The sequence below is a fragment of the Fusarium musae genome, chromosome 7 (genome assembly GCF_019915245.1).
Source record: "Fusarium musae strain F31 chromosome 7, whole genome shotgun sequence".
Classification (NCBI taxonomy): Eukaryota; Fungi; Ascomycota; class Sordariomycetes; order Hypocreales; family Nectriaceae; genus Fusarium; species Fusarium musae.
Window position 1 is genome coordinate 453,628 of NC_058393.1, and position 14,079 is coordinate 467,706.

General features: G+C 50.7%; 6 protein-coding genes across 6 annotated transcripts; 3 read left to right on the forward strand and 3 right to left on the reverse strand.

Annotated features, from left to right (window-relative positions):
• Positions 1-1,723: 1,723 nt before the first annotated feature.
• On the forward strand, positions 1,724-5,163 carry J7337_009316 (uncharacterized protein; the record flags this gene model as incomplete). The annotated part of the gene is made up of 5 exons (XM_044826915.1): positions 1,724-1,826; positions 1,869-2,972; positions 3,018-3,623; positions 3,667-5,040; positions 5,084-5,163. 5 exons carry the CDS (start codon positions 1,724-1,726, stop codon positions 5,161-5,163), a joined length of 3,267 nt encoding a protein of 1,088 aa, XP_044677509.1.
• A 240-nt stretch (positions 5,164-5,403) lies between these two features.
• On the reverse strand, positions 5,404-6,009 carry J7337_009317 (uncharacterized protein; the record flags this gene model as incomplete). The annotated part of the gene is made up of 3 exons (XM_044826916.1): positions 5,404-5,455; positions 5,500-5,779; positions 5,955-6,009. The coding sequence occupies 3 exons, from the start codon at positions 6,007-6,009 to the stop codon at positions 5,404-5,406; spliced, it is 387 nt and encodes a 128-aa protein (XP_044677510.1).
• Positions 6,010-6,311: 302 nt separating this feature from the next.
• Positions 6,312-7,867, forward strand: J7337_009318 (uncharacterized protein; the record flags this gene model as incomplete). The annotated part of the gene is made up of 3 exons (XM_044826917.1): positions 6,312-6,464; positions 6,510-6,862; positions 6,907-7,867. The coding sequence occupies 3 exons, from the start codon at positions 6,312-6,314 to the stop codon at positions 7,865-7,867; spliced, it is 1,467 nt and encodes a 488-aa protein (XP_044677511.1).
• Positions 7,868-8,005: 138 nt separating this feature from the next.
• Positions 8,006-9,055, reverse strand: J7337_009319 (uncharacterized protein; the record flags this gene model as incomplete). Its single annotated transcript, XM_044826918.1, has 1 exon — positions 8,006-9,055. One exon carries the CDS (start codon positions 9,053-9,055, stop codon positions 8,006-8,008), a length of 1,050 nt encoding a protein of 349 aa, XP_044677512.1.
• Positions 9,056-9,309: 254 nt separating this feature from the next.
• On the forward strand, positions 9,310-10,668 carry J7337_009320 (uncharacterized protein; the record flags this gene model as incomplete). The annotated part of the gene is made up of 2 exons (XM_044826919.1): positions 9,310-9,808; positions 9,854-10,668. The coding sequence occupies 2 exons, from the start codon at positions 9,310-9,312 to the stop codon at positions 10,666-10,668; spliced, it is 1,314 nt and encodes a 437-aa protein (XP_044677513.1).
• Positions 10,669-11,912: 1,244 nt separating this feature from the next.
• Positions 11,913-12,924, reverse strand: J7337_009321 (uncharacterized protein; the record flags this gene model as incomplete). The annotated part of the gene is made up of 2 exons (XM_044826920.1): positions 11,913-11,986; positions 12,045-12,924. The coding sequence occupies 2 exons, from the start codon at positions 12,922-12,924 to the stop codon at positions 11,913-11,915; spliced, it is 954 nt and encodes a 317-aa protein (XP_044677514.1).
• Between the last annotated feature and the right edge of the window lie 1,155 nt (positions 12,925-14,079).

Consider the following 14,079-nt stretch of genomic DNA (forward strand, 5'->3'; position numbering starts at 1 on the left):
GTCATGTGGAAGAGACTCTCGTGATTAAATTGCAAGACAATTTTGGTGTTGAGATTCACACCTTTACACCGGCGTTAGGCTTAATGGGGACGGCAATCTGGAATCTTATCAGATGTTAACCTGTACCAAATGTTCACTCACTCATCATGAGATGAGAGCAGGTTTAAGCCATTTTAAAATACTATAGCCTAGTACTAATGAATGTGGTGCGTTACATGAGTAAGAATGACGAAAGCATGCGTGATAGATAAGTGAGCTTTCCGTAGTTGAGAATCTCCAAAGCAAATGGTGGACTTTTTTCTTCATTTTCTTCCGTGAACATCGTGGTATGATGAGCCTTCATCTCAATGCCATTCTTGGGCTCACTTCGGAACAAGATCACAGCTGACAAAATGGTATCATAAGCAAGCTTATGCAATGTATCCGAGCAGCTAGATTGCCATTTTATTGATGATACTCTTATTGAGTGTAGATCATCAGTGCCCATTGAAAATGTTGATCTCACTCATGTCAGTTCTACCTTGGCCTCGGGGGGCAAGAAAACAGCGAACCTTAATGTGGGGTGCCAAAATAAACTCATCAAAATGGTGTCCTAAGCTTAGACTATATTACCTAAGTCTTTTTGTCATTCAGGATCGAGCTTCTGTGTTTTCTTCCCCCCCCCCCTAGCTTGGGTCTCTGAAGATCTGTGAATCCCTGTATCTTGCCAAGCTTCACAGGACAGTGGCAGGTAAGCAACACGGTCTCCAGTCAATTGATCAACATTTGCGTCTCTTCAGTTTGTGCAACCCCTGTGTATCCATGTTCCTGCAGTCACTGGAGCGCCTAATTCAACGATAGATCTTTGTTCATTAGACAGAATATGTGCGTAAATGGATGCTTCTTGTTGCTGGGCCTTATGGACGATGATATGGCCTTTAGTCGGCTTGAATCGAGCATGCACTTGAGCGGGAAGAGATCATGAGCGTGACTGAACTCAAGATCTTGAACGTACGCACAAGAAGAGTTCTTCAGGCTGGTGCAACTGTATATACCGAGTCCTGTACCCAAGTACACCAAGCATCTCCAGATCACACCTTCACAAGGCATCAATGGATCCTGGCACTACCAACAGACTAGCCTGCCGACGGATAAGCCGCTGGGACGTACCCCACGTCAAATACATCATCCATCATGATCTCGGCCGTTTCACGCCCGGATTTCAACGTCCGAGGAGGGGGGAAACTACATTTGGAGCCAAGCGTCTCGGCAAGACTTGATCAGGCAGGTCAGTAGGCACAAGCTCATCTGACTGGATGCACAACATGTCGACTACTTAAATTCTCCCGAAGCTCCCACTGGTGAGAAGTAGTCTATGATTCGATGATACCCTGCATCGTTTGATGCCTTCTCCGCAGCTGCGGCCCCTCCCCCAGGTTTTAGCGGCGAGCCCCTCTTCCGGGGCGGCTAATAGAACCCCGGGAGAACAGGACAGGAGCTGTAGTTAGTAGGTACAGTAGCTGCGGGAGCTGGAGGAACGGGGGGTAGCCGACACATGACACAGAGACAATAACGCAACCCCTCGATTGTTTTGTCTCTTGTTTTTATTCCCTCTCTTTTTTAAATTCTCGCGTTTGACTGTTTTGTCGCTTCTTGGATACACAGGCCTCGGTGACGGAGCTAAGCGATCCACTCGTTCCGGTCTCGCAATCGCTCTCATGATTCTTTAATCATGGCATCCCAAATGCTTCGCCCGCTGGCCTCGTCCACGGTTCCAGCGTCAGCTTCCGAGCTGTGCGCCTCGTCCTTCTTTATACAGAAGCAATTGAAAGGATATAGAGTTCAAGGTAAGTTTTTCGACTCTCGAAGCTCATAGCTAATAAGCTTAGATGTCCTCTCTCGCCGCAAGCAATGGCACAGCACCTTGAGAGCTTCACCTCGACAGCATGCTCTTGTCGCAGACGTCTCCAAGCCTCTCGCATTGATCCGCCATGCTTCTGCGCCTCCTCGCAAATATTCCACCGTGGTTCTTCCCAAGACAACTCCCTATGATCATCTCGTCGTTGGTGTCCCAACCGAGATCTTCCCTGGGGAGCGCCGTGTAGCTCTCACGCCTGCTAATGTTGCACTCCTCAAGAAAAAGGGCTTCAAGCAGGTTCTCGTTGAACGTGGTGCCGGTACATCTGCTGATTTTCTCGATGCCGCTTATGAAAAAGCCGGCGCAACTCTTGTCAATGGTCCCAAGGAAGTCTGGTCCAACTCAGACATTGTTCTCAAAGTCCGCGGTCCCGGTCTTGGAGAGGTTGAATCCATGAAAGAAGGCCAAACCATCATTTCGTTCCTCCAGCCCGCTCAGAACAAAGAACTCGTCGAAAAGATTGCCGCTCGAAAAGCTACCAGTTTCGCCATGGACATGATTCCCCGCATCTCCCGAGCTCAAGTTTTTGACGCCCTCAGCAGTATGGCCAACATTGCCGGCTACAAAGCTGTTCTCGAGGCGTCCAATGTCTTTGGTAGATTCCTCACTGGTCAAGTCACTGCTGCTGGAAAGATTCCTCCCTGCAAGGTTTTGGTTATCGGTGCTGGCGTTGCTGGTCTGAGTGCTATTGCTACTGCTCGTCGTATGGGTGCCATTGTCCGTGGTTTCGATACTCGATCTGCTGCTCGCGAACAGGTTCAATCTCTCGGAGCCGAATTCATCGAAGTTGAACTCGAAGAGGATGGATCTGGTGCTGGTGGATACGCCAAGGAAATGAGCAAGGAATTTATCGAAGCTGAAATGAAGCTGTTCAAAGACCAAGCCAAGGAAGTCGACATCATCATTACCACTGCATTGATCCCTGGAAAGCCTGCACCGAAACTGCTCAAGAACGATATCCTCGATGTTATGAAACCTGGAAGTGTCATTGTCGATCTGGCTGCTGAAGCTGGAGGTAACTGTGAAGCTACAAAGAAGGGTGAACTAGCCGTCTACAACGATGTCAAGATTATTGGTATGCACACCCCTTATCCAATGAAGGAATGTACTGACATTTTAGGATACACTGATCTTCCCTCTCGTCTGCCAACTCAGTCCTCGACCCTCTACTCCAACAACATCACCAAGTTTCTGCTCTCCATGACCCCTGAACCCAACGCTTTCGGCATTGATCTATCAGATGAAGTCGTCCGAGGTGCAATCGTCACCCAGGAAGGAGATATTCTGCCCCCCGCTCCCCGCGCAGCACCTCCCCCTCCTCCCGTAAAGGCCGAGGCAGCTGAAGTGACCCCTGAACCTGTAGCTCTGACTCCCTGGCAAAAGAAGACCCGTGAAGTTGCTGGTGTCACTGCTGGCATGGGTAGTATCTTGGCTCTGGGAAAATGGACCAGCCCACTTCTCATGTCCAACGCTTTCACCTTTGCTCTGGCTAGTCTTATTGGATATCGTGCTGTCTGGGGTGTTGCTCCTGCGCTTCACTCTCCTTTGATGAGTGTCACCAATGCTATTTCCGGTATGGTCGGTATTGGTGGTTTGTTCATCCTTGGTGGTGGATTTCTGCCCGAGACTATTCCTCAAGCTTTTGGTGCTCTCAGTGTTTTACTGGCTTTTGTCAATGTCGGTGGTGGTTTCGTGATCACCAAGCGTATGCTGGATATGTTCAAGCGTGAGTCATTTGATCTTTAACTCAACACAGCTAACAGGAATAGGACCTACGGACCCCCCTGAGTACCCCTGGCTCTATGCAATTCCTGCTGTTGTTTGCGGTGGTGGTTTTGTGGCTGCTGCATCAACTGGCGCTGCTGGTCTCGTTCAGGCCGGTTATCTCGTCAGCTCTGTTCTCTGCATTGGTTCCATCTCCAGTCTCGCTTCCCAAGCCACTGCTCGCATGGGTAATGCTCTCGGTATTCTCGGTGTCGGCACAGGTGTGTTGGCCAGTCTTCTCGCTGCTGGCTTTACCCCTGAAGTCCTCACTCAGTTTGGTGGTCTTGCTGCACTCGGTACCATCGCTGGTATGCTCATCGGAAAGCGAATCACCCCCACTGACCTCCCCCAAACTGTAGCTGCCCTTCACTCCGTGGTTGGTCTGGCTGCCGTCTTGACTAGTATCGGTAGTGTCATGGCTGATGTCATGGACCCTTCCACTCTGCACCTCGTCACAGCTTACCTTGGAGTCGTCATCGGTGGCATCACGTTTACTGGATCTATAGTCGCGTTCCTAAAGCTCGCCGGTAGGATGACATCCAAGCCAAAGATTTTACCTGGACGTCATATCATCAACTCAGGATTACTCGCAAGCAACGCAGCCACCATGGGAGCCTTCATCACAATGGCCCCAGGGAACCCCTTGGTTGCAGCTGGAGCACTCGCTGGAAGCACTGTTTTGAGCTTCATCAAGGGATACACTACCACATCTGCCATTGGAGGTGCTGACATGCCCGTCGTCATCACTGTTTTGAACGCATACAGTGGCTTCGCTCTTGTCGCAGAGGGTTTCATGCTTGAGAACCCCCTTCTCACCACTGTTGGAGCCCTGATCGGCGTATCTGGTTCAATTCTATCGTACATCATGTGCGTCGCCATGAACAGATCACTGACAAACGTTCTCTTTGGAGGTCTGGGCACGCCAACTGCTGTACAAGAGTTTAAACCTCAGGGAGAAGTCACTCAGACCTCTGTAGATGACCTTGCCGATGCACTTCTCAATTCTGAAAAGGTCATTCTCATTGTTGGTTACGGTATGGCCGTTGCCAAGGCCCAATACGCCATCTCAGACATTGTCAAGACTCTTCGATCCAAGGGTATCACTGTTCGTTTCGCCATTCACCCTGTCGCAGGCCGCATGCCTGGTCAGTGCAACGTTCTTCTCGCTGAAGCCAGCGTCCCATATGACATTGTCCTGGAAATGGATGAGATCAACGATGACTTCCCCGAGACTGACCTGGCTGTTGTCATCGGTGCCAACGATACCGTCAACCCTATTGCTCTGGAAAAGGGCAGCTCTATTGAGGGTATGCCTGTGCTGCATGCCTGGAAAGCCAAGCAGGTTGTCGTCATGAAGAGAGGCATGGCCAGTGGTTACGGTAAGTCATCCGCCCCGTATTCGAATACAGCTAACGAAAGCAGCTGATGTTCCAAACCCCATGTTTTACATGCCCAACGCAAAGATGCTGTTTGGAGACGCTAGAGTGACTTGTGAAGGTTAGTATCCCGTCCATCCTTCAAACTCCGCTGACCATTTAGCCATCAAATCTGCAATTGAAGCAAAGTCGTAGATCGTGATTTCTTATGTAGTTCGTATAAGAGAAGGATCTGAAAGACCATAGAGTGCACATTTTCTAGATCTTATACCATTTTTAGCTGTAGAACTAGCAGCTTCTGAATTCAATGCTTGGGTTTCTCGATTGAACCTCTACGCGAATTTATGTACACCTGACCACTCATCCTCATGCCCGGGGCGCCGCCACAGGCTCCCATGCCGAGATCTTGGACTTGGAACTAAAACAGTCAGAATTTTGTCTCCTGCGGAAGGCGAAACATACGTGTTGTAAGTCTTGAAAGCGCCGCGGGTCTGGGTAAAGTTGGGGAGGGCGCGTGAGGGCTCAAAGGCTCGGACACCGGTTTGTAGTAGGGGGTCCTCGGTAGGAGGCTTGTCGACGCTGTAGCTGATCCAGGCGTGCCATCCAGGCTCAATGTGAGCGGCGTCGTAGTCGTGCTTGGCGTACTCGACCCAGCGTGTTCGGAGGGGGAGTTCCTCGTTGTTCTCGAAGAACTTGTTGCCGGCGCGATCGGTGCCAATCAGACGACCAGCCTTGGTGTCACCTGCGGATGTCAGCGGATGATTCGGTGGATAATCGAGGAAGCGTACCGATGTACTATTCGAGAGAAACAGGCGTCGTTAGCCAAGTCGAGGATCGTTCGGTCAGGTACATACCAGCATCTGGACAAAGTAGTCCTACTCAAGTTAGCATTGGCTCATTGACGGTTGACAGCAGACATGCCTTGATTCCAACCTTGCGCAGGTTGGACAATGTTCGTGAGATTGTCGACATGATGGCGGTTGAGCGACAATTGACCTCAGCGGGATGATTGTTGATAGCGTCGATGATGTGAGGTTTGAAGATTACCGCGGATCAACTTCGGCAGATTGAGTTCGTGACGGCATGGGTACGTACCACGAAGCTCAACCAGAAATTCTAGCGATCTACGGATACAAGCACCTTTAAGCAAGCTTTAATTGAGCTTAAGATTCGAGATGCTTACTCGGAGCTGTGCACGGTGCACTACGAGACTGCGTGCCTCAAGTTTCAAGCCCAGGGTTCCCAGTGCACGAGTCCAGACAAGACAGTATGCGATGCCGGCTGGAAACACTCAGGGCTCTGTGAATAATGCTGGAGCTTTAGCCCCTTTCGTCACTGAATTGGATCGATTGGCACCGAGTTTCGATATTCGAGGGGAGCAGATTCAGATTATTCGTACCCCAGCAGAGTTTTACGAAACGCTCAAGGTTGGACTACCATTGATACGAAAGCGACAGGGCTGATTGGTTTAGGATCGGATACGAAAAGCACAGCGACGGATCTTCTTGTCGACGCTGTACATTGGAAAGTCAGAAAAGGAACTCATTGAGACGCTGCAGGAGGCCTTGAGGAAAAATCCCGATGTGAAATTGAGTATTCTTACGGATGCGCTGCGAGGGACAAGGGAGGCACCTAATCCTTCGAGTGCATCGTTGCTTGCACCCCTGGTCGAGGAGTTTGGAGCAGACCGTGTGGAAATTCGAATGTATCACACGCCGAATCTCACTGGATTGAGGAAACAGTATATCCCCAAGAGGATAAACGAGGGTTGGGGACTTCAGCATATGAAGCTTTATGGTGTTGATGATGAGATTATCATGTCTGGGTATGTCCAAGCCCCTGGTGGTCGAAGAAATACTGACTTTTCAGGGCAAACCTGTCGACTGACTACTTTACTAATCGTCAAGATCGATACCATCTTTTTGCTTCAAAAGAAGTGACTGATCATTTCTGGAAGATCCATTCAGGGGTCACGTCTTTTAGCTTCTTGGTTCAACCCTCAACTGAACCAGCGGGTTTTACACTCTCATGGCCAGAGAACAATTCTGCCCCTTCACCACTAGAGAACCCCCAGTCTTTCGTCAAGAGTACTACATCGACACTCCAGACTCTATTGCATCCGACAACCAAGCCCGAGAATGAGATTTCTGATACACGAGTTTACATGCTTGGGCAAATGTCCCAGGTCATGAAACCCGACACCTCAACTGAACTCCCCGTTATTACACATATCCTCAAGACTCTCGCTCTGCCCGCATATCGCGAGTCTTTGTGGACCTTTACAGCAGGCTACTTTAACCCAGCTCCCTCTCTGACAAAACTCCTCCTCAATACTGCTTCTACTTCCAACACCGTCATCACAGCTTCTCCTGAGGCAAACGGCTTCTACAAGTCGAAAGGTGTCTCGGGCCTCCTCCCCGATGCCTACACTCTCCTAGCCCGTCGTTTTGTCCATCGGGTACATCACCAAGGCCGTGATAACGACATCACCTTAAAAGAATGGCGTTATGGTGTCGTTGGTCAACCTGGTGGATGGACATATCACGCCAAGGGTCTCTGGGTGACGATGCCGGGTGACAAGAACCCCGCTATGAGTATTATTGGAAGTTCCAACTATACTAAACGTAGCTACTCTCATGATCTCGAAGCTGGTGCTTTGATCGTCACTCGCGACGAAGGACTGAAGGGGAGACTTGGCGAAGAGCAATTATGGCTGCAGGAACATGCTACCAAAGCAACGCGAGATGACTTTGCCCGCACTGAGCGAAGAGTTGGACTCAAAGTCAGAGTTGCCATGTGGATTGTTTCGCTTGTCGGCGGAGCATTGTAATACTGTCATGTAGAATAGTGTACTCATAGATACCAATCTAACGATACCCAAGCAACGATGTAACTTGACGATTGGCCATTCACGGAATTTACTGGCTGCATGCGGTTGTGTACAAAATAATACAGGTAGTTTACACGCTCATGCCCTAATCACAGGCGTCCCTAACTTTGGGCCCCCCTTGACCAGGCCTTGCATAACAACTCTGCTCACCAAGTCGCTCTGGTGCTTCTTGATCATCTCCTTGAGCACGCTGCGCTCCAGTACCACCTTGCCCGTCTCCAAAAGGTCCTTGACATCAACATCCTGCAAGTCTAGTGCTCGACCCTCCCAAGGAAGCTGCTCCATGGCGCCGAAAAGAGCTTCACGTCGGTTTCCAGTGACGAAAAGAGTTCGACCGCTAGCACGGCCTAGACCGAGATTTCCCAGCACTCCAGTCATGTATCGCTTGAGATAGGCCTCCTTCAGTCCATCCTTGAGATACTTTCCAGCAACGAGCTCGTAATCAGTCGGCAACACAAGATCCATGCCGTCCTCGCACACAATCAGATCGCCTTTTCGGTAACGGTAGCTCAGAGCTGTGCGCCATGCCTTGTCGTACACCTTTCTGGTGAGGCTGGTGCCAAAGTCGCGGGGATGAGGACCAAACACCTTTCCACCACCGCGGTTTATGGGACTTTGCTTGGTTCCCATACGAGCTCGGCCGGTTCCCTTTTGAGGACGCATCTTTCGGTGGGAGCCGTGGACGTCGTAACGGGTTTTGGAGGAGGCGGTTCCTTGGCGGGTGTTGTCACCTTCGTAGACGACGGCGAGATGGAGGAGATCGCGGCGGAGAGGGAGATAGAGATGGTTGACGTCCCATCGTTCGAGAGAGGTCGGTTCCAGCGAGGGAAAAGCGTGGACTGTGACGGGAACGGTTGTGACTGCGCTGGTCAGTAAGGTCATTGACGGCTGACGGGAGTCGTACTGGGCTTCCATGATTCGAGAATGCCTTGGGTTGTATTCGGAGATTTTGTCTCTGCAGTATTCTTTGGAGAGACTTCTGTAGCCATTGACCTTGTAAAGGCCTTGTTGAGTGTCGCCGGCTTCATCTGTTAGCATTGAAGCGATTGCAGTCTCTTCACGTACCTTGGCAGACACCCGCAGCGCGCCCATGGCCTCAGCCAAGCACCCAATTCCCTTACCAGCCATGATTTGGTTCCCTAACAGCCGTCGATAGGGAGATTCGCCGTGATCAAGGACAGTAATTCACTGTCTGGTGTTGAGGCTTCAAAACTGTGATGCGATACTGTAAAAAAGTGGATCGGCAACATCCTCCGATCCCCGAGTTTTTAGTGGGGCCAGAACCATCCCCAGAGCATTTTTCAATAGGTAGGTATCTCAAGATATCACCAGCGTCACTCTCAACGTCCCACGTCTACGGCCTCTACGCTCCGCTGCCCATCATGTCGCGCTGCCAGGCTGTCATGCGGCCAATCGCTCGGCAGCTGCGGCCCAGCGTCGCCCGACCGTTCACCTCTGCCACAATTCGACGATCAGCCGAGACACAGACTGCCACGCCCAGCGCAGCAGACCTCGACCCCAACACGGTGCTCCCCGAGTTTGAGCAGCAGCTCATGAAGGCTGGAAAGATGCCAATTGGATCACGACGACGGAGAATGGCTATCCGGAGCACGGGCGATCTGCCGTTTGAGCATCTCCCGTACCAGGCTTTCCAAGAGGCTCGCAAGATTCTGGCTGTGGATCGGGAACAGAAGCTGGCGGAGATTAGCAAAGAGCTTGACAAGATTTCTCGGTTAGAAGCTACGAGCCCGGAGGAAATTAAAGGGGGACAGAAGATGAAGGATATCAAGATCAAGAGTCTGCACAAATATGTTGAGAGGCTCAAGATCCTTGCAGATGCTAATGACCCTGTTGTCAAGAAGCGTTTTGAAGATGGAACAGGTAGGTCTGCCAATTGACGAGACAATCTGGGACTAACACATCCAGGCGACATGAACAAGCCTATTTACCGTCACTACGCCGAGGCCAAGTGGCGCTCCTACGACCAACGTCTCATCACCCAACGTATCAAGCAGTTCAACATCGTCCCCGACGTCCTCCCCAAGCTCGAACCCACCGCCGACGTCCAGCTATACTTCCGCAAGCTCAAGATTCCTCCCGGCCAGATCGTCGACAGTGTCGTCAGCGAGAACGCACCCCGTCTTCGAGTCCAAGTCTTTGACAAGGGCGAGCGACTCGTCTCCGTAGTCGTCCTCGACTCTGATGTTCCCAACCCAGACTCCGATACCTTCAACAAGCGCTGCCACTTCCTCGCCGCCAACATCCCCATCAGCCCTACAGAGACATCACTACCGCTGAGCAGGATAAAGGGCGAGGATCAGCTTGCTCTACCGTGGCTCCCCGCATTCTCCCAAAAGGGCGCCCCGTACCACCGTCTCGGTATCTACCTCCTCGAGCAGCAACCCGGCAAGAAGATCGACGTTGCCAAGCTCAAGGAACTATACAGCCAGCGCGATGGATTCTCGCTCAAGTCCTTCCGCGACAAGTTCAGCACAACGCCCTTTGGGTTCAACATGTTCCGTAGCGTCTGGGATGAAAACACCGCGGCGGTCATGGCGCGACACAACATCCCCGGCTCAGATGTCGAGTTCAGGCCTACGCGTGTGTACAGCCTGAAGCCTCCTGTCAAGCCTCGCGGATGGGAAGCCAAGCGACAAGGACCCAAGTACCGTCACCTTTGGAAGTACACCAAGAACATCAGGGGTATCTCTAACTCGAGGGGATGGATCAAGAGGAGGTAGAGCTATGGACGAGCGTGTATCATAATACTGTACATTTAGAAGATGGGAGAAGACCAAAAGAAATACATTGGTGCAACTCGGTTCTGCTCAATCATCACCAGGTGGTTTAACCAGCGCATTGAATTATCGTTGTTCCCGTGATTGACTTTAGCCGCATTATTTCCTACCAGTAACCGCCATCTCGTTTCAACGTATCACCACCAATCATAAGCCTCAACTATAGTTAGACGTTTCTTCGGTGGCAACACTCGCCACGATCTCGACGACATCGCAAATGGCTCTAATTGGCATGAAATGCGGAGTCACGATGATCAACTTCTACATATGTTCAAGCTCAGGGTCATCAAGGGGTTCAACCTGTGGCAAAGCTCGATATTGCCACTAAACTTTACCTTTGACAACCCCGTATCCCCAACCTTTGTGCTTTAACATCTCGTGTCCTTGATGAGTCCAGATCTTTCCATGTCGGCAAAAGTCCCTGGCAATTCGATGGCCAGTAGTCATTTCGATCGCAAGTCTCCTCGTCACAAGCTGCAGAGCCCCTTCGGACCATTTGCTCAGGACGGTTTGTCACCTGCGGCTATTGTTTCCTTCTTCAGGTTTGAATCTTTTTCTTGCATTACCCTCCCTGCCCCCCCTCGCCATGGGATTCATTATCTCCCTCCTTGAAAGCACTCGAGGCATCCTGTCATAGTAACAGGAAGCCTCTCCTATAGATCCCTTTCCATAGGCACCAAATTGCTGGCCAAGGGCCAAGAATCAAGCCAGTTATCACGAGAACTTCATACTCGGCAGCCCATTTAGCAATCGCACATCCCATCTGCACAAATCGGATCATGATCGTGAAAGCATCAAGTCATAAAATATTTCCTTGCCGTACCCCTTTTGCCAAACTCCTTTCAGTAGTTATGCGCCATATCACCTCTTCCTGTTATGGGAACGGCCACTCGTGGTACTGTACTGTTGCCGCACCGTAACCAAATTTTGTCAGGGTATCTCCCAGCTGAACCATCTCGCTCGCTTTTTTTCTTTTCGTGTTCGTGTTTGTCGTAGCTCTGAGGACTTTAATCTAGCTTTGACTCAAGCTTCGGCATGTCCATATCATCCGTTGTCGAGTCGAAGGAATTTCAAAGTCGCAATAGCAAGGCTGTTGTGTTCATGTGGAGTTGGGGTCAAAATAGTTCGACTCCTAAACTCAAACCACCATCTCTGTCGGTGCAGCTGTCCGCCACATCGATTTTCACTCAGTCTCTCGTATCAATGAGGTTATCGGCGTAGATGGTCTCTGATTCTATCGATCGCTGTGTAGAGGTGGCGACTAGGTGGTGGTCAGTCATGGACTCATGAGTTGTATGCTTGAACAAGGTCCGGCATACCACTTGAGCTGCGACGATGCGTATTGTAAAATTCTCCAGGTACATTTTGTGGCGGCGCTGGAGGAGCCTGTCTGTTCTGCGCGGACTGTGCTGCAATACGCTGGACATATCTCTTTGCCTCGTTGTCAAGCCATTGGTTGATGTTGACATCATTGCAAGATGCGTGATCCATGAGTTGATTCTTGATGGTGGTCAACTCGCCCATGAGCTCGGTGTACTGGGTCTGTAGGGCAGTGTTCTCGCCCTCCAATTCATTCTTGGTTTCCTCCAATTCTCTCATCCACTCCTTCTTCTTTTGACGACACTTGGATGCCGCGATCCTGTTGCGTTTGAGGAACTTGCTGCGTTTTTCCGTCTCGTCTAGTCCATCATATTCGTCCTCATCTTCCTCCTTCAGCGATGGCTCCTTGGGTGCTCTTTTTTGGCGCGGCTTGGCGGCAGGTTCCTTTTCCGCTGATGTCTGTTGACGTTTTGTCTTGGTAGCTCTGCTGCTGCGTCGAGGTTTGGTGTCGGTGTTGGCTGAATCTATTGAAGGGATTGATGATTTGCTCGATTGTCTTGTTGGGCCGCCAGACGTGGGCTCACTGAATGGAGTCTCTGGGGTTGAATGCATTTCGTTGGGTAGTTTTGGACTGTTGTTCAAAGCTGATGGTGCCATTGGGATGGAGGGAGGAAAGAAGTTGACGGGGTTGTTCATCGGGTTCCACATGTTGGAGCCCATGAGAAGCTCGTTGTTGATGGGATTGCTAACAATCGGGGACGCCTGAGCTCCCATTGTGCAGTCGAGTAAGGGATCAATATTGGCATCGTCGTTTGTCAGGGGAAAGTTGTTTTGAAAGCCCTGGGCTTGGTCGCCAAAGTCCTGGCTTGGTCCGTCCATCTTGACCCTGCAAGACCGTTGAGACTGTGCTGAACGTGGGACCTGGGGTTACAGCGGCACGGCTAGGCTGGTGTGGCTGGGCTGAGTGTCACTGGCTGTCAGGGAAGCGCCAAACTGTCGAGCCGCTCGAGGCAAAGTCGAGGTTAAGGAGCTTGCTCGATGGGAATTGAGCGTGCAGCTCTGGAGATCGGGAGCTCTGGAGCGGGCACAGGGAGGGGGTGCTTAACCGGATTGGTTGAGATGGGGGTGTAGATGTTCCAGAATATCAAAGACCAACAGTGGCTAGGAAAGGAAACCGTTCGAGGGAAGATGAAAGAAGAACTTGTATCAGAAACACGATGAAGGGAATAGGGAATAAAGAGATGGTCGTGTTAGAGTAAAGGTGTAGCTCTCTGTTGTTGGCAGGGCGAATGGAAAATCAGGCAGGCGCTCAACGGAGAAACCAATCCGGTGGTGCAATGTAGTGCAGCACAGCTCAGTGCCTGAGTACTCCAGTACAGCCGAGCTGACCTCACCGAGGAATGGCAGTTAACCACCGATCGATAATAGAATAAGTCGATTTCGAGGCTCAATTCCCTAGTAGAAGCTGAATGGCACGGCCGGGTTTAACGTTTCGGTAAGTAGCAGTGGAGGGAAGGGAGATGTTCCGACTAAATCTAGACACTGGGGCGAATTGCCTCGTCTGTTCCTGTTCTCTGCGTCCGGGGTCGTTGATCCAATAGTGTGTTTCGGGTTCGCCTATGCAGCTATAGATCTAGACGCTGGGGCGGCTTGACCGTTTGGGTAAAGTCAAGCAGGAGGCAACATTTATCAGAACACAAGTCGAGATGCCGAGGCTGACAACTTGTCAGAAATATTGATGATTGTAAGATGGGGAAGCCAGAAGTTGTAGCTGTAACAGCTGTCCAGCTGTCGCAGAAGCTAGATGAAGAGATTCGGATATTATATTACGCCAACAACGGATGCGACCACTATCAACAATCTCTTGCGTCACTTATTCCCCGGTGTAGTGTGTATCAGTGGACCTGGTTGCAGTTTATGGCAAGATGTAGCTGGTTTTATATCCAGCACCTGGGGTTGGGAGTATATATATAAAGATTGGTGGGTGAAGATAGGAAACGAGGTGTATAATGTTTGACAATGTTATACAGCCCC